This window comes from Budorcas taxicolor, chromosome 18 (assembly GCF_023091745.1).
Source record: "Budorcas taxicolor isolate Tak-1 chromosome 18, Takin1.1, whole genome shotgun sequence".
Classification (NCBI taxonomy): Eukaryota; Metazoa; Chordata; class Mammalia; order Artiodactyla; family Bovidae; genus Budorcas; species Budorcas taxicolor.
The window spans coordinates 13,512,786-13,538,142 of record NC_068927.1 but is presented as its reverse complement, the minus strand read 5'-3'; the positions used below and the strand labels follow the sequence as shown (position 1 = coordinate 13,538,142).

General features: G+C 50.0%; 2 protein-coding genes across 2 annotated transcripts; one reads left to right on the top strand and one right to left on the bottom strand.

The window, feature by feature from the left end:
* Positions 1–1,281: 1,281 nt before the first annotated feature.
* On the bottom strand, positions 1,282–8,298 carry LOC128063106 (cytochrome c oxidase subunit 4 isoform 1, mitochondrial). The gene is made up of 5 exons (XM_052655690.1): positions 8,169–8,298; positions 6,879–6,952; positions 2,979–3,146; positions 2,270–2,401; positions 1,282–1,536 (listed from the first exon to the last, which is right to left on the bottom strand). The coding sequence occupies exons 2-5, from the start codon at positions 6,949–6,951 to the stop codon at positions 1,400–1,402; spliced, it is 510 nt and encodes a 169-aa protein (XP_052511650.1). The 5' UTR covers position 6,952; positions 8,169–8,298; the 3' UTR covers positions 1,282–1,399.
* Positions 8,299–8,419: 121 nt separating this feature from the next.
* Positions 8,420–19,775, top strand: EMC8 (ER membrane protein complex subunit 8). The gene is made up of 5 exons (XM_052656270.1): positions 8,420–8,880; positions 15,579–15,655; positions 17,867–17,936; positions 18,663–18,757; positions 19,259–19,775. Exons 1-5 carry the CDS (start codon positions 8,650–8,652, stop codon positions 19,416–19,418), a joined length of 633 nt encoding a protein of 210 aa, XP_052512230.1. The 5' UTR covers positions 8,420–8,649; the 3' UTR covers positions 19,419–19,775.
* Positions 19,776–25,357: the final 5,582 nt, after the last annotated feature.

Genomic DNA, 25,357 nt, shown 5'->3' with positions numbered 1-25,357 from the left:
TAAAGGGATTTTTTTTGAAGGACAGAGAGAAGAGACCAGTCACGTCTTGGAGTCTGACACCGAGGTGCAGGTGGTAATCCGCTCAGCAGGTGCAGGAGTGCTTCCTACCTGTTCAGGGGAAGCCCAGGCCCAGGGAGACTGTGTGGAGCCACCAGAGGGAAGAGGCAGAGTCTGGGGGCCAGTCTCTGCACCCCCCATCCCTACTCGGGCAGCACCCTCGGTCCCTAGCCAACTTCTAACGTGGGAAGGTCCCCTCCCTCTTGGGGTCATTCTGAGGAGACAGCAAGCACCTGGGCAGGGCAGGTGCCCCACCAGGGGCACTCAAGGGTCAGAAGAGCCACATGGTGGGCCAGGTCAGTCCTGTAACAGGAGGCCTCCCCGGAAAGGAGTTGAAAACAGCATCGCCCAGAGGGAGGCCCGAACCACCCAGAGCCCCCTGGTCCTCACAGCCAGACTTGCGCCCTGCCGCTCCAGCACTTCCTCTCCCACCAGAGGGCCTGGGGGAGATGGGGGGAGGGGGTCAGCCGGCCCTCTGAGAACAAGCCAGAAGACACTAGTCAGGGGCTCCAGTTACACCTGCTCCTCCATGAGCCTACCTATGGCCATCTTTCCATCTCACTCCCCCGTGTGAGCTCTAGGGCCCAATTCCCCTCCAGTTACAGCTCCTCCCCCACCCGCCCGCCTGCCCCTGCACCAGTGCTGCTGGGAGACCCCTCTGCACCGGCTATCCGGCAGCCCCCATCATGCAGCTTGTGTTCTGGGATCTGTTCTGCACCTCACCCCCTGCAGGGGCCCCAGGGACCAGGGAGGGGAATGGACTTTAGAGTGAGCGGGAGAAGCACAGGACGGCAGGAGGAGCCCCCACGGGGAGCCTGCCTGCCGGGGGGCCGGGGCGGGATGCCTGGCATTGGCGTGTAGCTTCTTAGATAAAAAGGTGGAGAGCAGCCAGGAAATCAGGCAGGAGATGCAGAACCCGGCCTGCCCTTTCCAACCTCGTGGTCACACACTCCAACCAGCACCAACAATCTGAAGGGGACAGTTCCAGGAGAAAAGCGACCACAGGGACATCTACAGGCTACTGTAATGGGATTCTACTCATAAAGACGTCTTGCCAAGGCCTCTATATTTTAGTTTTCACTTGCTAGTCCTCATACACTTTGTTTTTGCCAGTTCTCTTACACCCAAAACGTACTGACTACTGACAGACACTTGGGAGAAACCCCCGCACGCCCAGTGCTGCTGCACTTCATTCAGTTACCGTCAGAGAGCAACCACGAGGCCTTCACGTAAACTGCGCGTTTATTAGCACTGGTGCTGCAGCACGGCGCTCCCAGTGGACATGCGGAGCTGCGTGGCGGCGCCCGGACAGGCGAGGTGCAGACTCGGGAGCCGCGGGGCCTCACTTCTTCCACTCGTTCTTGTCGTAGTCCCACTTGGCCGAGAAGCCCTGGACGGGGGCCACCTTCATGTCGAGCATCCTCTTGGTCTGCTTGGCCACCCACTCCTCTTCAAAGGTGTGCGGGATGGGGCCATACACTGCAGTCCAAAACAACGGCGTGAGGCGACACTGTCTTGACAAGGTGTTTCTAAGCCTACACGTCACACAGCTGAGTCTTCCCCATCGCACTAGCAACTTGATCAGCACCGTCACTGGCCACTCGACACCCACACCACACAAACATGCTGGTTTTAAACTCTGCACACTGACAACTTGGTACTTCCAAATTACACCCTGGTTTTTAACAGTGAACACAAAAACACAACACTACAGCAAAATGTCTCCTGTGCCGGACACAGACAGCAGGTACACTGGCGAGCGTGGAGCCCAACCAAAGGTGACTCACGAAGAGCGGATGGTCACAGGCCTGTCACCGACCCACGTCCACACGCAGAACGGGCCAACCTACCCCACAGAACAGAGAACGCAGAACAGCAGCACCAGAACCAGCAGGCAGCCCCGCCGCCGGCCAAGCAGAAACTGCTAGGTCTGAAGACCCAGACCTCCGGTGACTTGAGCTGCAGTCCCTGCAGCCCAAACAGCCCCCAATGGTAAGAGCGTCCTCCTCCTCACTCTAACTTCCACCACACCTTCTCCTTGACACCTAACTGCCAAGCAGATGAGGTACTGGAAACGTGCTGGGCTGGACAACCAAGCATGGCGGGCCATACCACTTCAGTTCACGCGAGCCAGCCTCCCAAAGCTGGTGAACACTCCAGGATGGAGCCCAGATGACAATGCCTGTCTGTGTGACGGCCCCGCCCCACTCACCATAGTGCTTCTCCCAGATGAGGAGGAGCGCGGTGAAGCCGATGAAGAACATGGCCGCGCCCACCACCGTCTTCCACTCGTTTGTGCTCCTGTTCATCTCAGCAAAGCTCTCCTTGAACTTAAGGCGGTACACTGAGGACAGAAAGGACCGTGCTGCAGGCAGAGAGGCCCACCTCGAGGTAGAGCTCCCCAACCCGGGGTGGGGGTGGGGGGTGCAGTGAAGCATGGCGTGAGGAACACCACAGGCTTCAGGCCCCGACACACCCCTCACACTCGGTGGGGCAAGGGGGGGCAGGCGGAGAAGGGAAGGAGGAGGTGCACGGAAACCCTGAAATTCCTCATTTAGAGGAAGGCACGGGGTCCGTGTAATGTGCCCTCTTCCTGACGGTATGTCAGCGATCTTCCATCAGTACTTAGCACACCCAGCCCCAGTGAGTGGAGGGGCCAAGGAGCTGCTCACACATGTAAACCATCCTGAGTTCCACTCGGTGGCTCTGCACCCCGGCTCCTGCTCCTCCTGGAGGCTGGAGCCCACGAGTATGGACAGAGGCGCCTGGGAGGGGGTTCAGCCAGCTGGCAGAGCTGAGGCCCTGGACAGCCCCACAGACGCACAGCACCCCCACCCTCCCCAGCACAATGGTCTCTGGGCCCAGCCCAGAACCAGAATTCTTGCCCAACGCAGGCTGCCTGTGGTGCCTTCAATACCCACGTTCAACTTTCTCATCGATGGAGAGGCTGCTCCAGGAAGCCTTCTCCTTCTCCTTCAAGGCCTTCTGGCTGGCAGACAGGTTCTTGACGTGGGCCACATCGGGCAAGGGGTAGTCACGCCGGTCCACATAACTCGGGAGAGCATAATCTTCACTCTTTACAACACTTCCTAAAAAACACGTTCGACAAATATTTGAAATTCATGTAGGTTCCGTTACAAACAAGGCGGTACTTCTAAGAACTGAAGCCAGTCCAGATATGTGCACCCTGAAAACCTCAGTCATCCTAGGGGCTGTGGCCCCCATTCCCAACAACTGCAGGACGGTCACGTGACATGGGGAGCAGGCTCGCCCCATGTGGCCCTGAGAGCAGGTGAGGACGGAGGGTAGATGGTAACAGCAGCGCTCTTCATCACAGAAGCCTGCCGGGGCACTGCGAACGGGAGGGCACATCCTGAACTACCAGGGTTCACCCAGAGGTTGGACAGCTACTCAGGCTCCCTGGACTAACCGGAGCCTGGAGTAAATGGAGGCCCTTCCACAAGGAACTCCAACTAACGGGGAAGAACAATATAAAACTCATAAAAGAAACAAGGGTTCAAAGTTCAGAAAGAAAGACATGGAAAGATGGCTACTGTGGCACTGCTTAATACAGCAGAGCAGCAAATAACCTTAGAAATGTGCATCATGGAGCCACTGGCTTGTTCAACAGAGGTTTACAGAGTGCCTACCGTATGGCAAGTACCGTTCTAGCTCAAAATGGGACGAGAGTTGTGTACACACCAAATCACAGAATACCATTGGGGTTATATTTTCTTTTTAAGAACCTGAGTTATGTGTAGATACTCACATGAATATGCCACTAAACACAAGTTAAACCCAAGCTGTCATCAGTGGAAAGCAGGGATGAAATGGAGACTTCTGCCCAAAAAGATAAAAATTTCAGCACCTTCAAATTGGTGTGTACCCAATGTATTACTCTAGTAAAAAGGGGAAAAGTTCATATAGCAGGGAAAAAACGAGTATCTTAAACTTTAAGGTTTTCCCTCAGCAAAAAGCTGTTTGATTCTACCCTGTATTTGCAAGGAAATTCTGTGTTCGGCACGAATCTGGAGGTATAAAGTCCTACAAAAATGCTTCACCTCCATTAGCTTAGTCTGAATGATTGAAATCTCCCAAACCATGTTAACAACAGTGAAAGAAAACCTTGGATCTTAAACAAAGCAGTAAAAATTCTCCAAATGCTCACCGGTGCCTTGCCGATGACTAGCACACTCATATATTCATACCCAACCTTATCCCAAAGAGACTGAGATGAAAATGGCTGTAATTTTCATTTTAAAAGTTTTCATTTAAAACTTTCCAATTTTAAAACTCTAAGACACTATTAAAATGATGAGTGGACTAAAAAGCACTCAGCTTACACAAGTTATTAAAAATAGATGTTAATTAGGGTGTTGAGAATGTTCTCAAGTTGATTACAGGATGATGGCACAACGCAGAAATGCACTGAAAACTGCTGAAGTGTAGCCTTCAATGCGGCAGGGCGTTATGGGAAATAGATCTTAATAAGACTGTTACCAAGATGCAAATGCTTATAGCCTTGAAGCATCCTAAGCATAAAATTGCATTTTCTAGAACAAGAATGACTAATTCGTGACCTCACCGCTGCCAAGGGCTCTTCAGGACTTTTGGCCTGGTTTCCTAGTAAATGGGAAGGGTGGGGGAGGACCCCTCCACACAGTCACATAAATGTTAACACACCAAACATTCCTTTCAAAAGGAGAGAAAAGCAAAGATTTTGCATCCTAGTGAAGGTTTTATCATTTCTATCCTCGATCTGGATAGATATGGGGGCCTCCGCAGAGGAAATCCAGTGAATCTGAGCTCCCGTCTCAATCCGACTTGTCGCCACACGAACACCTGAGCTGCCGGGGGGGGCTCCCAATGGCTATTCTATGTGGAGAACCACTTCATGTACGACTTATATGACCACAACTCTAGAATGAAAGGACGAGACTCGTCTGAGAGACAGCAGCTTCCTCCACCCGCCTACCGTGTGCTCGAGAGGCGGCAATGAGTAAGCCCGGCAGGTCCCTGCTTCCAAAAGCTCGCGCTCAAAGAGGCAAACACCCCTCAAACTACCCGCAAACCCACAGCCTCTCAGGAAGCACACAGGGTGAGGCAGGACCTATTTTCCTGTAAAATGACACCTGAACAGAGGGTGACGACTCGAAGGAAGCATCATCTACACCTCTGGAGCTGAGGCAGGAGGAGCCGGCCTGGCGCATCCGAGAAACACACAGCAGTGGGGCAGGGAGCGAGCCACGGGGGAGGGCTGGTCTGGGCTGCTCTCTGCCTTTGTGAGTCTGCCGTGAGGAGGCCAGTGAGGCCGGGGGCTGATGTTACTCCAGGCATGAGGAGCCAGCGGATGGCTTCAAGAAGGGACTAACTAGATCGGACTTCCTCTGCCAAAAGCAATACCTAAGAATAAGCCCTGGTCAGTGCCCCTGAAGGAGACACAAGTTGCCTTTTCACAGAAGATCAGCACGACCAAAGGGACAGGAAGGGACCTTGAGGGGTGATGGAAGTGTTGCATGTCCTGACTGAAGTCAGTCACACAATTGAGTGAGTTTATCAAAATCCATAGAATGTAACACCTAGAAAAGATAAACTTTCCTTTCTGTCAATTATACTTCAAACTAAACTAAACAAAGAGCTAAGGAAACACATTAGCAAAACCAAAATGGAAACAAAAGGTAATCTTTGACCTAAGTGACTTTCTAGACTTTTAGTGAAGGAGTGTTTCTTTCTGTATGTATTAACAACTAAATTTTTTATTATCTACTCATTTAAATAACATTTCAATAATGCTTTTACTAAAATTATCTGTTTTAGAGTCTGTTATCCTGAGCAATATAAAGGACATACAGAAATGCAACACCAAAGTATCACCAATTAAAGGACACAACATCAAGGGAAAAAAAATCACACATAGAGCAGCTCAGACAAAAGCTCCTGAGTCCCTGGATACGTGAGTCTTGCTCTTCACTGCGTCGCCCATCACGCAAGCCTTGCGCTTGACTCCCCAGGAACACAATCAGGAACGCAATCTGGCACAGTGGCTCGCACTGCCTCCTCCTGCTTGCTTTCCCTCTGCCTGGAATGCCATTCCCCTCCTGAGTGTGAGAGAACCCACAACCCCTTCAGCAGAGCAAGGCCTCCCCTCCAGAAGCCCCTCCCCATACCTCAGGCCGGGCTAAATGCTTCTCCTGGGAGCCTATCTCTCACTGAAACACTGCCTACATGCATCTTTCCTCTCCAGACTGCTGGGACTCTCGAGTAATTCCACGTCTCATATTCCTTTATTCTAAGTGTCTAACACTGACAGCTACAAAGAAGATGCTTGATAAAAGCAAAACTCAACTTGTTATGTGCCAGGCTCTGAACTAGGTTCTTTAAGTACATTTCAGGTGAGAGAACAGGCTCCTAAACTTGAGCAGCAAGGATAAGGCAGAAATGAGATTAAACCCAGTCCAAGTTCCTTCCCTTCTGCTGTTCCAATAATTTAAACAACATTCAAGGTAAGTGGCTAGATGGTGGGGGTGGGGGTCGGTGGGGGGTATGGGACGGTAAAGTCGGGTATAGTGTGGATCTCTTAAAAGGTGTGGAACTTGAACCTGAAAACATGGGAAGGGAAGGAAAGAGGAGAAAATATCAGTATAAGCTAAGACTCAAACTAGAAGTCATTAAAACTCTTTAATCTAGAACTAGGCACCATTAAACTGTATGTATCTCCCTTCAAATTCCTTAACAAAACGTGACCAGGATCAAAGCTCTCCACATTTGAAACTAGCACAGGGCCTTACCAGCAGCAGAGCAAAAAGAAAGATTACACTTACCATGGGCCCGAACACACACCGAGGTGGAAATTGCACGCCTGCCAATCAGGCTAAATACTCTGGTCGCCAACATTCTGAAAAATAAACATACCTTCACTATGAACAAATGTAAGCACCTATTAGGAATGATTCTTTCTGCCCCCAGTGCATTCTGCAAATTAATGCAATTCCTTTTTTTCTTCTTCTCCCCAATATAAGTGACTGGTTCTTCATTACTGATCGTAAACTTTTAAAATAACCTAGGGTGAGGGTTTTTTTTTTTTTTCCTCAGCAGACAACATGTTTCAATGGAGCTTCCTTATAAACCAACTGCCATATATATACACTTAAGGCAACTGGTAGAAAACTGGTTTGTTTAAGGGGTTTGGCTTTTTTTTTTTTTTTAATCTTTGTTTTTTTAAAAATCAGCTTTCTTAAAAAGCAAAGAGAGAAAAAAAATAAGGAGACTGGAAAAGCTAGAATGTGCTGCCAGTAATGGGCTCCACCGTCTAGAGGGAAAAGGTAAACAGTTTAAAGTAACTAAGACACACGCACCGCATTCATTACTTGGTTACAGACCTAGTAATGAATACGTGCCCCGGCTTAGAAGGGGAAATGAAGGGGAATGGATGCAAAGGCGGCCTGATTCACTTTCAATCCCTGCAGGACAACGAATGACCGGGATGACACACCTCTCACGTGGGCCTTTTCAGGGTCAGGCCCAGCTCCCCTATTTGCCCCTCCCTTAAAACTGGACCTTTCAGGGGGCTGCTGACGATGGAAAAGATCCCGAACGCATTCAGAAAGCAGCCCACTAGAGGCAGAATAAACAGAAGCATGACGTCAGGGGCGAACTCGCCTCGGTTTCCCGTGTCTTCTCCCCTGCCTGGCCAGCGCCTGAGCGAGTGCCGAGCGTCTACCAGGCGGGGAAGCGGGGCGCCTCCCTCAGAGCCCCGTTACACCCTGGGCGGTGGTGCAGCACCGTCGGGAGGGGCGTCCGGGAGCCCGCGAGGCGACCTGCCCTCAGGCCCCCGCCCTCGGCCAGCGGACACTCCAAGGTCAGAGCCGCAACCAGCTCGCGGTTGCGGAAGGACAGGTGGAGACCGGCCGGATGCTTCCAGGCGTCATACAAGCAGCGACCAGGCGGCTCCCGAGCCCGGAGCCCCCAAGGGCCGGCCTCAATGTCACCGGGACAGGAGGCCCAGTCGTCAATTCCCTGTGGGCGCCCAGCCGCGGGCACGCAGGCCCGAGGGTTCCCGGGGGTCGACCCTCCTCAGCCTCGCGGCGCGGACCGGCCACCGCCCGCCTCACCTGCTGCCACCGACCAGCCGCTGCCCACCGTGCCCGCCGCGACCGCCCTCTACGGCTCGGCTGCCCGCGACCGGAAGAGAGCGAGGCCGAGCCGCGGAGCACCACGGGATGGAGGAGGACTCCACCCCGCGCCCGACCGCGCGAGAGGTCACAGGACCGGAAGTAGGTCGAGCAGCGAACGTCGTAAAACGCCGGACTAGGCGGCTTTCCGGCTGCCACTGGACGTCCGCTTTCCGGCGGCGCCCGGCGAAAAGCGCGAGTGGAGTCTTAAGGTGGCCGCGTCGGCCTCCCCCGGGTGGTTAGCCAGCATCTGAGGAGCGGAGCTTGAGCGGGGCTGGGCCCGTGAGGGGCCCTCGCCAGCCGCGGGGCCGCGCCAGGGAGCCGCCGCCTCGCCCTGCTTCTCCCCTGAGGCGCCGCGCGGCCAGGCAGCGGATCCAGGCCTCGGCCGGCGCCGCGCCTCCGGGGCCCTCCCGGGCTCAGCATGCCCGGGGTGAAGCTGACCACCCAGGCCTACTGCAAGATGGTGCTGCACGGCGCGAAGTACCCGCACTGCGCCGTCAACGGACTGCTCGTGGCCGAGAAGCAGAAGCCGCGCAAGGAGCACCTGCCCCTGGGCGGCCCGGGCGCCCACCACACCCTCTTCGTGGACTGTATCCCCCTCTTCCACGGCACCCTGGCCCTCGCCCCCATGCTGGAGGTGGCCCTCACCCTGGTAAGCGCGGGAAGGGGCTTGCCTCAGTTAGCGGGACAGGAGACGGGTTGACAGTCAGCTTCCGAGCCGTCCCGGCTAGAAGGTCAGGGTGGTCCAGCCGGAGTCTGGGGACCCAGCACCGCCGAGTTCGCCGTGACCGTGAACGGACGACCCGCGAGGGCGCGTTAGTCTTTGTCCGCACGCACTTAGCAAACGCCCCGCAGATGGCAGGCACCTCGTCGTTGCAGCGGCGAAGGGGTCGACCTTAGTCGTCCCGGGTGTTTTTAGAACGCTTTAGGCGACGGAAAAGGCACCGATTTTCTCACACAAGTAGACCTTACAGAGACAAGCCGCTGTTAACCGAGCGTCTGTATTTGGAATTTTGAGTCTCGGGGAGTTTGGACGTTGCCGTCGGGCTCGCGCGCCCCGTCGCGGGGCCGGATCCGTGTCTGCCGTAGGTGTGAAGGCGCGGTTCTAACCGTTACTGCCCCAGGACACCAAGGGTGGACCTACGGTTAGAAAGGCGGCGTCGAGCGCTCCGTGAACAAGAGCTTGTCTGTCTTCCTTAGTGACATCTGGAATGCACCCGTGATTTTAAAAGCTAAAGACTGTGTGGAATTTGAAAGCCAGAGCAGACTTGCCTTCCAGCCCGCACACTTCTGTGGGTCTGCTCACGATTGATCTATTTGCAGTACAGTGGGAAAAGGTGTGGCATAGGAACAGACCGACTGGTTATTGAATTCTAGGCCGTAGTTGCTGAGGTATGGTGACCGGTGAAGGGAAAAAGACCACCTGTAAATTGGAGTTAAAACCTTAGGGAGGAGTAGGCTCAGACCTGCCTGGATTGAGGTAGTTTTCCGAATATGTATGAACTGTGATACTAAAAGAGAATTAGTTGATTCATGCAAAGAGTAGTTAAGTTTGAGAAAAGTAGTAGAAATCCTTTTTCTCTACATCCCAACAAGTGAAATGAATCCATTTTGTAAATAGCTAATTATGACACCCATGTAAATTCTTGATAAGCAGGACATGTCTTTAGACTAGTGGTGCTTGCCTAAGCTTAGTGGGCTCATCTTTGAGTACCTGTTAAACTGAGTCATTGTGTGAATTTTTCCCTATCATCGTGGGGCAGAACATAGATAGAAGGTAGATGATGTGTATAGAATCAACCATTTTAACTCCTGAAGAAATGTGCTTTTGGTATCAGTGTGTTCCCGGGGTTTGCGTGTGTCTGTTTTAATGCAACTCTTTTCAGCTCCCTGTCTTGATTATTCTATCAACATAACTGTGTGGTGATTGGATATGTGAAGTGCAGTCACTCGCAGGGAACTCAACTGACCAGTAGTGTTAATGCAGGGTTATCCAGCTCTCCAGTAGAGCCAAGCCTGTGGCTAGGGGGAAGGATATTGCTATGGATCAAATACAGTACGTGTGTAGCAGTTGAACTTGTACCAGGTAGACAAGTACAGTACTGAAGAGTAAATGCCATATGAGGGGGTCAAGCAGAAAGTGGGGAGGGGTCCGCTGACCCAGGCTGGCAGAGTCAGGGAGGGCAGGCTGCCCAGAGAAAGGGACATGCAAGTAGTCACCCAAGGGGCAAGGCTGGAGGAGGGGGACAGAGGGACCAGGTGAAAACCGAGGGGGGGGGACTTTTAGAGATGAGCTAGAAGGCAGAGTATAAAGCGACCAGACAGAGAGAGAGGTGAGCAGTGGACAGATTCATTGTAGAAATCATTCAGGGACACTGCTCACTCTGCACCACTGCACCTAGACTCCAGGCGCACCTTCCAGTGTGTCCCCAAATGTGCCCTTCAGGGTTGGAGTCTGCTGTCCAACAGAAGTACGTGCAAACTAGGTTTTCTGCACTTAGCTTCTTTTCAGACAGTAGAAACTGTCTGAATGTCTGTCCTGCCAAGCAGTATGGTGGTTTGTGCTCACTTTTCTTATATTGATCCAAACTTTGAATCATAGACTCAGCATTTGACAAGTAGGAGAACAATGGCAATTGAGTACAAATTAAATAACTTTCAAAATAAAGTTACAAAGAAAAAATTGCCATTTGAAACCATCTACAAGTTTTTGTGTTACTGTTAAGATATTTAAGTTTATATCATTCAGATTTTGTCTTAGCAGCTTTATAACCTGAAGGCAATGAAAAATCTCAGCCATAGTTTATCAGCTGTAGAAAATGTTCTAATAAAGCATCTAAATCCATAAAACTATAAATGAGGCCTAATTCTGATGGCTTGTTTCTATTCAGGGAGTTTTGTATTGGGTTATTTTTGATAAGTGGGAAAGACTGATTTGATATGCTGTCCATCAAAGGGTAGCATCAAATTCCTTTGTAAGGCTTTTCATTATAATTTTCCATTAAAAAAAAAATCCTTGCATTTCTGGGTACTTTCTATTTTTTTTTTAAGTACTTAGGCCTGTTATCTTAATTTATCCTTACAACCCTTTGACGTAAGTAGTGATGGAATTATTTCTAATAGCAAAAATCCATAAAATGTCAGTAGGGAAATTAGCATAAAGCTGCTGTTTCCCTAAGCCCTCTTTGTCCTCCCCGCTCCCCACACACACACCCCTCACTGTGGTTTCCTAGTGCTGGGAGCTGCTTGTTGGTACCTTCTGCTCTGATGACTTCCTCGTTTGACTTGGGCCTGGAATTCCTTCTGCTGCCCCTATGTGTGCTTTCCCTGTGCTCATCTGCACAGGCTACCACCCCTCTGGCTCTCAGCGCAGCCCCCTACTTCCTCCTGGGAGGGGGAGCTGGCTGCTCTGGGCTCTCCTTTCAGTTCTTCCCGTGACCTTCGCTCTCTGTTCCCAGGCCCCTCATCTCCAGCGCTCTTCCTCCAAAGCCGGCTCCTCCTCGTGGAAGAATCAGCTGCTGATTTGAGGATCTTTTTCTTCTCCATGAAACTAGGCAGCCCCTCTAGTTTTAGACTCCAGGGCCTGGGTGTTGCTGCAGACAGGGAGGCTCCCAGACACCTAGCTTGTAAGTGACCAGCCTGGGAGCAGCAGCCTCCCTTGGGGTGACTTACTTAGCAGCTCCCTGCCTTGCCTGCTTTGTGGCTATCGTCACGGAAGTGCATGCAGTGCCTCGCTCACGCAGACGCTAGCAAGCTTGCCGAGAGAAGCTGCTTCCTTTGTCCAGCCTAGCTGGGAATGGATGAGTGCGCCCGGAGCCTGTAGTAGTTCTGCATGTCTGCAAGGGAGCAGGCCTGAAAGACGTGAACAGAGGGTGGCGGCTTGTGCCAAGGTGATAGTGTCCTTCTTTCCGTCTGAAAAGTAAAGGAAACTGCATAATTGAATGCAGGATTTGGACCTTGTATCAAAGTCACTTGCCAGGTATCAGAGTGCCATCGTGAACGTTTTCATTTTGATTGTTCACAAGATGCATCACAGGACACCAAAGCAGCAGAAACGAATTCACTGAGAACAGAGTTCAGACAGCTTCTCAGCTCTTTTGCTTTGTCCTGCCCCACTTGGAGGGTGCGAATTGCCTACTGTATAATCTGCCACTTAAATCCACTTGGGCTTTTTGTTAACAAGCTGTTTGGGCTGACTGCAGGATTCTGAAACCCCTCAGGAGCCACCTGCCCCATCCCTACTCGGCCGACTGTCCATACTGCTTGCCTCCTCCAACACACCGGCTCTCCTATGCTCCGTCACTCACTGATGATGTCTGGTTCCACTGAAGCTTGTGTTCGCTACTTCTGTGGACTCTGATGGCTGGTTCTATAGTCATCAACTCGTGGCCACTGGTGTCTCTCTGGACAGTGGACAGGCTGTGCATGCCCATCACAGGCATCCAGACTTCACTTGGTGGTTCTTATTTGAATCATTGAAAGGTTTCGAAAGCCAAGCCCAGGCTTTTGTGACCTGGTTCACTTTGGGAGCAGCCTCTTCAAAGAGTTCTACTAGGAGTTCCCTGAGGTCCAGTAGTTAGGACTTTATGCTTTCCCTGCCGGGGCCTCAGGTTCAATCCCTGGCCAGGGAACTAAGATTCTGCAAGCCATGTGATGCAGCTAGAAAAACAAGCAAAAAGCAAAGAGTTCTACTAGAAGTTTAAGGTCATGACATTATTTTTCTGCTAGAATTTGGTTAGGCCTTTAGAGCGTTTTGTACAGGAATTCACCCCTCTTTAGGTAAAGTGTCAGTTGAGGTATGCGTTTGTTTGGCACAAGAATCCACCATCCTGTCAGATGCCTTCTCTGCTGTCTGAGTGCAGGTACAGGGTGACCCTGTGTTTCTTGGGGACTGAATCCCAAACCATTCCCTTCAGCCCAGGAGCAAGACTGGGGAGCAGCTTAGACTGCTCACTGAAGACTGCTGTGGGAGCGCCCGATGGCCTGGTGTTAGGGCTTGGTGCTCTCGCCGCTATGGCCTGAGTTCAGTGTCTGGTCAGGGAGCTGATACCCCGCACTCGTGGTGCAGCCTGCTGCAGGACAGCGGCAGTGGGGAATAATTGTCTTACCCTTGCATCAAAGGTAGCTGTGGTAGACCGAAAAAAATGCCCCCCCCAGATGTCCACCTCCGAGTCCTTGGACCCTTCCATGGAACAAGAGACTGCAGATAAGATTGAGTTAAGGATCTTGAAACGCGATGATTATCCTGGATTATCTGATGGACCCAGTATAATCACAAGGGTCCGCATAAGAGGCAGCAGAGCAAGAATCAGAGAAAAGAGTTCTGACCACAGAAGCAGGGGTCAGAGTGAGGCAGCCACCACCCGAGGAATGGGTGACCTCTCCGTGTTGGAAAAGGCAGGGAGCAGATTCTCCCCTCGAGTCTCCGCCAAAAGTCAGCCCCACGGACTCGTTTTCGGCTTCTGACCTGTGAGACAGATCTGTGCTCTGTTAGGCCACTAAGTGTTCGTACCAGACTCAGGACACTGTAGTTATGACTCTGGATGTAAGAGCAGCCCACACCGCAGAGCCAGGCAAGGGGCGCAGAGCTGGGCAGAGGTGAGGATCACCTACGTGAGGACGCCCTCAAGAGACCAGTTTGATCAGAAACAAAGGCTGAGACGGCAACACCAAAGGGCGGGCCAGCGGGTGGGTGTGAGTTCAGGAAATGGGACCAAGTGCCAGATTTTAGAACTAGGCTATGCCCTTGGATACCATGTGGAGGTAAATTTAGAAAGAAATGAAAGAATTTTGCTGCTGTAAGCAGCAGTAGAGTTTCCAAGACTCATTCTTTTAAGAGGTGATAGAAATGAAATATAAGTAGTTGTGGAATAATTTGCCTCAAAGTTAGAGTGAAAGAGCCATTATAAATATTTTGGAGACATAGCCCTCCATCTCTTGGGTGGATGACCAAAACCTCTAATTGGTTCATTGAGCCTTGGTTTTGACCCAGTATGGTAATTTGTGAGCTCTTAGGAGGCCAGAATTACTCTTCTAATCCTCGTGTGAGCCAGGGAACCTTGGACTGTGACCATTTTGTAATGTCTGCTTTTAGTCATAAAGGAGACTGTTGGAGTCCCAAACCAGAATTTGAAAAAAAGAACGAATTGAGCTATGTTTAAAAAGGGAAAAGAAAGAAAAGAAACCCTTTTAACCAGTTAATTCACTTTGAAAAAAAATTGAGGATCAATTGTATCTCTTCTTTTGCAAGCTGAGAATAGAATTTCCTGCAGTGTATTATTAAAATTCCATTACAGCAAAACAGGATGACCTTTTGTTGTTTTTAATAATCGCATTAGACCTGCAGGATGCTAAATCTGATGAGAGAAGAGTGGCATTGTAAAACAAAAAACTTTCAAAACCTGCGGCCATGCTCCCGATTAAAAGCATGCCACAGGGAAGTGTGTGAGTGCAGATACACGTGCTCCCCTGTACCCCACATCCCAGCACGAGGAGTTTCCATAGTGTGTCACAAGGAATACTGAATAACAGTGTTGAAGGGCTTGCTTTTGAAAGAGGCTCGGATTCCCATGCTGCCTCTGTTTTCTGGCTGTGCAAGCTTAGACCCTCTCTGAGCTCTTCAGTTTGCTATCTGTGAAGGATTGATTTTAATGATCTGAAGGCTTGTTCAGGCCCCAGAGGGCCTCAGTGCTTCATTTTGTCAGAGAAAGTGGATAACACTGGTTCCCCCTCACCCATGGCACTGCACCCATTTATTATGTGTCTGCGCTGGAGCCTTCTGCTGGGACTAGGGGAGGAGGACATTCCTAGTGTCCAGCCTCACACCCCACCCCACCCCCTGGCCATTGCAGGCTCCTCCTCTGTGGGAAGACACCCCACCTCCGAGAGAGGGGGAGCCTACGCTCTTTGCTTTCTCTGACCTCCTGTGGACTGTGGAAAAGCTAATTGCGGTGGCCTTCCTTCCCCTGAACACCGATACACCCATTTGATGTGGGTTTGTTTTTTGGTGGCCATACCACCACCATAATTTGGTGGGATCTCTGTTCTCCAACCAAGGACTGAATCTGGGCCACAGCAATGAAAGCCCAGAATCCTAGAAATCCCATGGACAGAAGAGCCTGGTGGGCTACAGTCCATGGGGGTCACAAAACTAGGACACAACTTAGTGACCAAACAACAAAGGCCCCCAGGAAACTCCCCAATTTCGTTCTCATAGGCAGGAGGATACAGGAGTTCTGTTTGTCTTGTCCCAGCATTTGGTTGAGGGAGGGAGGTTCCTCTGTTTATTGAGACTTGATATTTAAGGGAAAAGCATTCACCTTTTCTTCCCAAATTTTGTTCTCTTTTCAGATTGATTCGTGGTGCAAAGATAATAGCTACGTGATTGCTGGTTATTATCAAGCTAATGAACGAGTAAAGGATGCCAGGTATATCCATGCAAAACCCCTTGAAACCCCTCAGTGGGCTCCGGGTGAGAATCTGTCAGAACAGAGTCCCTCATGCTTGTAGATAGTACTCCAGGGGTACTGGGGCGCAGTCTGTGGGAACAGTGCCCCTCCGTGCTGTTGATAGTATTCTAGGAGGACTGGGGTACAGGTCATTCCAAACACCAGTCATTCTAAACACTCATAGAATGTTGGGATTCTGTCCTGTGTTGTCTTTATTTTGCTAAATGGGAATTCTTAAAACAAAAGCAACAGTCAAGGGCCTCCTGTTCAGTCCCCCCCTCAGCTGTGCCTTGCTTCGCATTCCCAAACTGGGATTGATGTAAGGCAGAGCACCAGGCAAGAACTCTACTCTTTTTTGGGGTAAAAAAAAAAAAGCAACTTTTAGGTTTGGTGTTCTTTGGGTCTGCTGCTTTGACGAAAGCATGGTGTTTGCTACTTCTCCCATATAATAGGTCTCATTTTCTTTTATCCAGCTAGTGCCCCCACAGTGGTTCTCACTAATGAGCAAAGCTGAGATCTTTGCTTTGTTTCTACGTCAATGTCCTAGCAGAAAAACTGATGACATCCTGACGTTAGGGTAATTTGAGGTGGGCTTAATAAGCTGGTTGTCTCCAGAGGTGTGAACCGTATGTCAGAGAAAGGAGGGTGGTGCAATTACCCAGAGCTGGTGACAAAAGCTGGCACCTGCCCTGCCTGAGGAAGGAAGATGGGTCGGGTCAGGAAATCGTGTCCCCCTTCCCACCCCCCCCACCCCCGCCCCGAGAAGAACAGTGTCCTTTGGTCAAGGGATGTGGCCAGCAGCCAGCCTGACGTGATCTCATGGAGAGAGTCCCAGAGGAGTCGGCACCCTGAGCAGCCAGAGGCATGAGCTGGGTCACCCTGAAGCTTTCCTCATGTGGCCAGGCAGAGCTGACGGGCTCCAGTGTCCAGGCAGTCAGGGGATGCAGTGAAGGGCCCCAGACCAAATGCCTCCCAGAGTCATGTCCACTTGCCCAGTGTAGGCAAGTGGTGGGACTCAGTAGCATTTGGGGAAATAGTGCAGTAAGCCAATGGAGCACTTCCAGAGATGTGAACTGTTTTATCCTAGAGGACTGGGCCCAGTCGGGACTGAGGGCGACAGGGTCCCCAGCACAGCGTGGGCTCAGAGCGGCTTCTGTGCCAGCCTCTCTGTGGATGACATGCAGAGCTGTTCTCTGATTCCTGATTCTTTAGCTTTTCCCGAGACATCTCTGACTGTTTGGCCCCTGCATCCATGCATGCCTCTGGTTTCTCCTCAGTGCGTTTCTTACCAGCCCCTCCTTCGAGTCTTCCTGCCTCCCTGGGTTGATGAGCTGGAGCCTGTTCACGGCGGGCGTCAGTCTTGGTCCTTCTACACGAAGGAAGCTGCCAGGGTGTGAATCCCCTGCCCCAGGCCAAGCTCTGTGCTGAGCTGAGCCTCGGACTCCTGGCCCTTGCCCTCAAGTTGCTGCACTGAACTTGAGAGACACTGGAACCCAGGCCTGTGGTGCAGGCCCCGGAGCCCGTGCTGTGCGGGTGGTGCAGGGGCTGTGGCAGCAGGAGGCGCTGCACCCACGGCCGTGACCGAGGAGCCTTGGGAGGGTGCAGACAGATGAGCCGGCGGCTGCAGGACCCCAGCCCTCGAGACCCCTGTGCAGCACTGCCTTCACTCTAAGGGCTTTCCAGGCTGACCTGGGGGATGAGAATCCCTGGGGCCCTTTCTCTATTACATTGTTTTTTGTTTCATTTTTCTTAATACGATGCTGCAGATAATTACACACCTCTGTAAATTTTCAATTTTAAAGGTAAAAGTGGAAGACTTGGCTAAATTTATTTTTATAAATCATTAAGCCTGCTTTTTTCACCTCAATCACAACGAAAGGGTTGTAACTATATAGTGTGTTTCTTTCTGGTTCAGTCCTTGCTTCAGAAAGCTGAGACTGATTGCACAGAGGGAAAGAAGCACAAAAAGACAAGGGCCCCTGCTCTGCCCTGAGCTCCACACGGTCCTCAACAAGTCACTGCAGCGGGATCACAGTCCCCAAAAGCTACTTAAACGGGTGTGACCCCACGCAGGGGGTAGCTCACTGGTGCTGTTGGTCTTTGTGTCGTTGCTGTTTACTCTGCCACAGGCAGACAGTGTTGCCCAGTGTCAGCTGAAACTTGGTAACCTCGCTGGTTCTTCTCTCGCAGTCCAAACCAGGTAGCAGAAAAGGTGGCCTCCAGAATCGCCGAGGGCTTCAGTGACACGGCTCTCATCATGGTGAGTCACTGTCGCTCGCTCCAGAGTCCTGTGTGTGGGGACAGCTGCTGAGCAGCCTCTTGCTGACTGGAGCTTTGTCTGTGAGCGGTTTCCTTTCTGCAGGTACTTACTTCATCAGGCCGTGGCCGCCTCCGGCCATCTTCTCCCAACTGCAGGCTTCAAGTTGCTGAGTCAGGGCCGCTGTAGTCATGGCACACGGTGTCCAGAGGTGGGGGTCTTTCAGCTCCAGTGGATCTCAAAGTGGGATCCCCATGCTGACAGTATCAGTACCACCCGGGAATCTATTGGAAATGCAGGTTCTGGGGGCCTAGGAATCTATGTCTCCATAAGCTTCCAGATGATTCCAGTGTACACTCAAGTCTGAGACGCATTGAATTAGGTTAGCCAGCACAGCTGAGGGAGCAGGGAGGGACAGAGCTCATGTCAGGAGCCCTGTTCCTCTCAGTTCAGATGGAATTCTAAGAGGGAAGGCAGCGTAACGTTTGGAAGCTTCAAGTTTGGGAGAAAGCAGGCAAGTACTCAGTGTTTCTCTCCCGTGATGCGGGGTGAGCCTGAGCTGTGTTGGTGTGCACTCTGAGGCGGGGTTTCTGCCATAGTGGGCAGTGTTGAGCCCGTCCCTGACCATCCCTGTGGAGTCCTCCCCATGGGAGAGCCCCAGGGAGGGACCTGTAGGCTGCTACAGAGGTCCTGGCTCTGTTCACGAGTGCACCCTTTGTCTCGTTGCAGGTAGACAACACTAAATTCACGATGGACTGTGTGGTCCCCACGATCCATGTGTATGAACACCATGAAAACAAATGGCGCTGCAGAGACCCGCACTAGTGAGTGCCTGTTCCCAGGGGGTGGCCCGTGTGCCGCGTGTGCTGGGGCCAATCCTGGCATGCTGCTCCCACGGGAAAGCTGACCCCCGGCTTCTGGGTTTTTAAGCTACATGTTCTCTAGAGAAGTGTGCACACCTCATACAGAAGTCACGGGTGTTCCTCAGCCCCCGGAGGACAGGCCTATAGGGTTTCCAAGCAGTGGAGACAGCCTGTCACTCACGGATCTCCCCTCCCAATCGCAGGCCACCTTTCCCTAAGCCAGGCTTGTGTGGTTTATTTGCAGTCAGTCATCTACCTCCAGCTTTTTCAGAATTTCATTTGAAGGTTATCTCTTCCATGTTTCATATCCTTTATATGCATCTTCATGTGTTTAGATGTGTTTGCTAGAGTTCACCCTTGGCTTACTTTATACTACTCTGCACGCGGCTGGTTTCCTGTTTACTCTATTGAAAAGCCACGCATTTTGAGTAAGAGGCTGACTTCTCCTGTCTCACCTCATAGTGATTACTGTGAAGACTGGCCAGAGGCCCAGAGGATCTCGGCATCGCTCCTGGACAGCCGGTCCTACGAAACACTCGTGGATTTTGATAACCACCTGGATGACATTCGGAATGACTGGACAAATCCAGAGATCAATAAAGCTGTTCTACACTTGTGTTAGGGAGGGGTTTCAGTGACTGGTCTCTGGGCATTTCCACTACACTGAAGAAGAAAAGTTATTTTTAAATGTAAATAAAATATCACAGCCGGTGTGGAAAGCTGACAGTTTTCAGAAGTGGCGTGTGCCTTGAGAGAGGGCAGAATGTCCATCAGTCACCTGTCTAATGCAGAGTCTCTAGACCAGGTACAGACCGTCCCATTCGACCACCCTGTGGAGCCTTCCCAGTTGTACGTGGCTATAATTCTTCAAATCAAAGCTATTTCTGCTTGTCCAAGATTGTTCCTATTAAACAATTTTAACTAACCTTTTATAATCTGGAGAGAATACTTTTTAAGGCATATGAACTGTCTTTAAAAAAAAAAAGCCCAGATCTTATACCCAAAAGAGAGTGTTTGTGAGTTTTCATCCTGTTTGAGTTAACATCGTCCAGCCTGGGGATCAGGCCCGCGCCTGGTGTGCCGGTGCCAAGCTGTGTCTGAGAGCCGTATGCTGGTGTCCACAGCCGGGAGGCTCCCCTAGCTGCCGCACCTCTTCACATGGGAATAATGCTGCTGGTGCCTGGGAAACCTTCGTCGTCAAAGAGTAAAAACAAACACGTTGGGAAGGCAGCTTGAGTGGGAGCACTGTGTGATGCTCCTCAACCAGACAGATGGGAAACCCACAGAACTGAAGAAAAAGGGGACCGGTGTGCTAAGGTTGTCTTAAACAGGCAAGAGTCGGTCCTGACTCCTGATCGGCTTGCATGATTACCCAAATGGCTCTAATTTATTTCTTCACAGCAATGATTTCTTTTCGTATATGAAGCCACACAAGCTGAACAAAACATAGGCTCCTGGAGTTTTACAGCACCCAGTCTGTAATCGTTAACGCTTGAAACAGTTAAGCTTTTTAACCCCATTGTAGGAAATTGATGGGGAAAGGACTCCATCGCGTTTATTCTTTTTCATATGAATTATCCCATGCAGAGTGCAGAGACCTGTACCTTTGCCGCTGTTGTTTTTTGGATCATGTGAAGGAAGCCTGTGACAATTGGGTTATCTGTTGAAAAGGCTTACGATGCAGCATTTCCCTGTTTTATCAAGCAGGAAACCTTCCAGCATTGCTTACAATAGATGTGCTTCCTTTGGTCCACCAGATTCTCTCCCTGCCTTCAAATCCCGCTCGCCCTCGGCTCTGTAAGGCGACCATGTGTCGCGCGGGGAACGCAGACGCGGGGCTGGCGTGCCGACGCACTACACCTTCTCTTCACCTCAGCAGCTGCGGCCAGCACGGGCAGATGGGTCTTGTCCAGATGGGTCTGGGTTTTATTTTGAAAAGGAGAAGAGTCAGTCTCTAGCATTTGCCACAGAAAAGGCTGTCTTTTTGTGAAATTAAAATGAGCATGTGCTGCCTCCAGGTCAAGGTCAAAGGTAACTGGCAGAGCTATTTGAAGCCAAAGGTATGGCCAAGTCTAGTTTGGAAGCATTGCACAGATGGTCTTATTGTCCCTCATTTTTACCTCTCTCTGCAATTCTTGTTCTTGGTTCCACCAGCTTCCCAGGAATGTGTTCTGTTCTCCAGTTCGGATTTCAGCCTAGAACCAGGTGCCCTCTCTATAGCAGAGTCAGGCTCATGTTTTCAAAAGAAAACATAATAAATACTCCAAAGAGAAGAATGTATCTGTGAAGAAACAAAAATTTCCAAAGTGCAGACGATTGCTTCTGGATTCTTGTGAAAACAGCGAAGCCCCCAGGCCTTGGGCCGGGCTCCCCTCCGTCTTCTCTCCAGGCCTGGCTGTGTGGCCTCTGGGCCTCCAGTCTCCCGGCCCTTAGAACAGTCATCGTTTTTACCCACCCAGGATGAGAGAGCCCATCAGATAGCCACTGAAATGGAGTCGTACTGTGATTTCCCTAGAAAAGATTTAGAGAAGCAACACAAATTATATTGTACATTGAAGAGAGTCTTGTCAGTGAGAACATTCCTAAGTGAATCCTGCTTCAGTCTGAAGGGGCTGGAGGGGAATGGGTGGGAAATGTGTAGAGACATCCTCTTAGAACCAGCCATGTGCTTAAAATTCTGGTGGACTTTTTTCTCTGTTCCCTCCATCCATCCATCCATCATGAAGTGAATGGGACAAATGAATTAATGGTTTGCCTAAAAATACCATCCAAGTCTAGTAGTTGCTTTTAAGAATTGAATGTGAAAAGGTAGGCTGTGACTTCCTAAATGACAAAAAGCAAAGTGCACACTAAGGAAAAATTGACTTAAGCTTTCCAGGGATCTGGTATTTTTAAGCTTCCTCAGTGTGAAAAGTTCTGTATAGTTAGCTTTGACTCTGGCTTATTTTTCTGATTGATGTGCTTGCAAAACTGTTGTTCCCTCTTAGAGTAATTTTCAGCTTTTCTGACTTACCGTCTTTGTTTTGCCTTCAAAAGAAAAATATTGGCTTCCCAAACTGCCCCTTTTTAGTATTATATTTATCTTAACAAAGTAGCTACTTTATGACATCCTGGTAAGTGAAAGGAAGAAAAAGAGCCATGAGCATTAATCTCCATACCCTGCAGACATTTTTAGCAATTTTAATGAAGAGAACTGAATTTAAAAATAGACTTTCGTTTTACTAATTGACATTTCTTTAGCCTTTCCATCAACTCAGTGCCTCTTAAGCACTGGATTCTTTCCTTCAGTTCAGTAGAAAGCCTGGCGGCAAAGACTGGTTTGTGTTCCCCCTGCCAGCTTTCAGACAAAGTGAAGGTCTCTTGGTCATGTCCAACTTTGTGACCCCATAGACCATAGCCCACCAGGCTCCTCTGTTCATGGAACTCTCCAGGCAAGAATACTGGAGTGGGTAGCCATTCCTTTCTTCAGGGGATCTTCCCGACCCAGGAATCAAACCGGGGTCTCCTGCATTGCAGGCCGATTCTTTACCAGCTGAGCCACCAGGGACGCCTTTAGCTGTCAGATATGTGGTGTGTGAGTCTGACTGCGTTCCCATACACCTCAGAATCTGGGGGATAACAGATATTTGTATTCTCATAATGTTGACTTGTTGTTACTACTTACAGTGTTTAAGATCTTGAATAGGATGCAAAATCTGATCAAGTTTTGCATTTCTTTGAAATGAATCCCCATTCTTCTAGGAGCCTTTTTTTCCCCCTTAAAGATTAACTTCTTGGGATCGAGTCCAGCTTTAGAACTGCCAAAAATTGTGTTCTCCTTGGCCTCTTGCTTTCACAGTAGTGTGTCAGGTGCCAGCGTGGAGGAAACCTTTGGCTTGAACTTGCGTTGCCATATAAAGCAGAATAGCATCCTGTATTTAGTGCTGTCTGAAAAAGTTCCAGATCCCATCAGGAAGGCCATGGCAAATAATCCCATTTCATAATACAGGCACGCGTCAGAGACCTGGTGGGTTTGGATTCAGATCACTGAAATACAGCAGTAAAGTGAGTCACGTGAATGCTTTGGTTTCCTGGCACACACAACAGTTCGCTTACACTGTACTGTAGTCTGTTAGGTGTGCAACAGCGTTGTATCTGAGAAAGCAATATACATACCTTCATTTTAAAGTAATTCTTAGCTCAAACATGCTAACCATCATCTGGGCCTTCAGAGAGTCATCCTGTTTGCTCAGTGTTGGTGACTGCTGATTGATCAGGGTGGTGGCTGCTGAAGGCTGGGGTTCTTGTGGCAATTTCTTAAAATGAGACAGCAGTGAAGTTTGCTGTGTGGATTGACTTGTGAACAGTTTCTTTGTAGCATGCACTGCTGTCTGATAGCATTTGACCCACAATAGAACTTCTTTCAAAAATTGGAGTCATTTGTCTCAAACCTGCTTTATCGACTAAGTTGATGTTGTAGTCTAAACCCTTTGTTGTCATTTCAGCAGTCTTAACATCTTTATAGGAGTAGATTCCATCTCACGAAACCACTTCCGTGTCCTTCCATAAGGAGCAGCTCCTCCTTCATTCAAGTTTGATCATGAAGTTGCAGCAATTCAGCCACATCTTCAGGCTCCACTCCTAGTTCCAGATCTCTTGCTGTTCTCCCCACATCTGCAGTTACTTCCTCTGCTGAACCCTTGAACTCTTCTGGGTCATTCATGAGGGCTGGAATCACCTTCCAGACTCCTGTGTATGTTGATATTTTGAGCTTTCCCAAGAATCACAGATGCTTTTAATGGCATCTAGAATGGTGACTCCTTTCCAGAAGGTTTCAATCCACTTTACCCAGATCCATCAGAGGAATCACTCACTACCTATGGCAGTTGGAGCCTTACTTTCTTGAAGAAGACTTAAAAAGTCAAAATGACACTTGGATCCATGGGCTACAGAATGGCTGCTGTGTTGCTGCTGCTGCTAAGTCGCTTCAGTTGTGTCCGACTGTGTTACCCCATAGACGAGAGCCCACCAGGCTCCGCCATCCCTGGGATTCTCCAGGCAAGAACACTGGAGTGGGTTGCCATTTCCTTCTCCAATGGATGAAAGTGAAAAGTGAAAGTGAAGTCGCTCAGTCGTGTCTGACTCTTCGCGGACCCCATGGACTGTAGCCTACCAGGCTCCTCCATCCATGGGATTTTCTAGGCAAGAGTACTGGAGTGGGGTGCCATTGCCTTCTCCAGGATGCTGTGTTAGCAGGTGTGAAAACCATTAATCTCATTGTCCATCTGCATCAGAGCTGTTGGGTGACCAGGTGCATTGTCATTGAGCAGCAGTCTTTTGAAAAGAATCTTTCTGAGCCTCAGGTTACAACAGTGGGATTAAAAATACTCAGTAAACTGTGTCAACAGATGCGCTGTCATCCAGGCTTTGTGCTGTTTATAGCGCACAGGCGGAGTAGACTTAGCATCATTCTTCAGAGCCTGGGATTTTCGAAATGAGCACTGGCTTCAACTTAAAATCACTGTAATATTAGGTATTAGCCCCTAACAAGAGGGTTAGTTTGTCCTTCGAAGCTTTGAAACCGGTCATTGACTTCTCAATCCTAAAGGAGATCAACCCTGAATATTCACTGGAAGAACTGATGCTGAAGCTGAGGCTCCAGAACTTTGGCCACCTGATGCAAAGAACTGATTCATTGGAAAAGACCCTGATGCTGGAAAAGATTGAGGGCAGGAGGAGAAGAGGGGGCAGCAGAGGATGAGATGGTTAGATTATATCACCAACTCAGTGGGCATGAATTTGACCAAACTCCAGGAAGCAGTGAAGGACAGGGGAGCCTGGCATGCTGCAGTCTATGGGGTCGCAAACAACTGGACATGACTTAGCAACTGAACAACAGCAACAACAAATCAACTTCTCTCTAGTTACGAAAGTCCTAGATGGCATCTCCTCTGATTAGAAGGCTTCATCACCTACACTGAGCATCTGTTGTTCACTGCAGCTGCCTTCATACGTGATCTGAGCTGGAATTCTGGAGAACTCACTGCAGCTTCTCCATCAGCACTTGCTGCTTCAGCTGTCACTTTCGTGCTCTGGAGGCAGCTTCTTTCCTTCAGCCTCATGAACCATCTCTGCTGCTTGACACTTCAACGTTTCCTCACCTCTCAGCCTTCGCAGAATTGGGGAGAGTAGGGGCCTTGCTCTGCATTAGGCTTTGGCTTCACAGAATGTGGCTGGCCTGATCTACCCAGACTGCTCACACTTTCTCCGTATCAGCAGTGAGGCTGTTTCGTCTTCTCATCAATGTGTGTCCTGAAGCAGTGCTTTCAATTTCATGCAGGAACTTTTCCTTTGCATTCACAGCTCGGGTAACTTAAATACAGCAGGCCTCTGGCTCTGCTTTCAGCGTCTCTTTCTAAGCCTGATCATATCCAGGTTTTGATTTAAAATGAGACGTGAGACTCTTCCTTTCTCTTGAACACTTAGAGCCTGTTGCAAGGTTATTAATTTCAATATTACGTCTCAGGGAATACAGGGGCCCAAGGAGAGGAAGAGACAGGTCAGTGGAACAGTAAGAACACA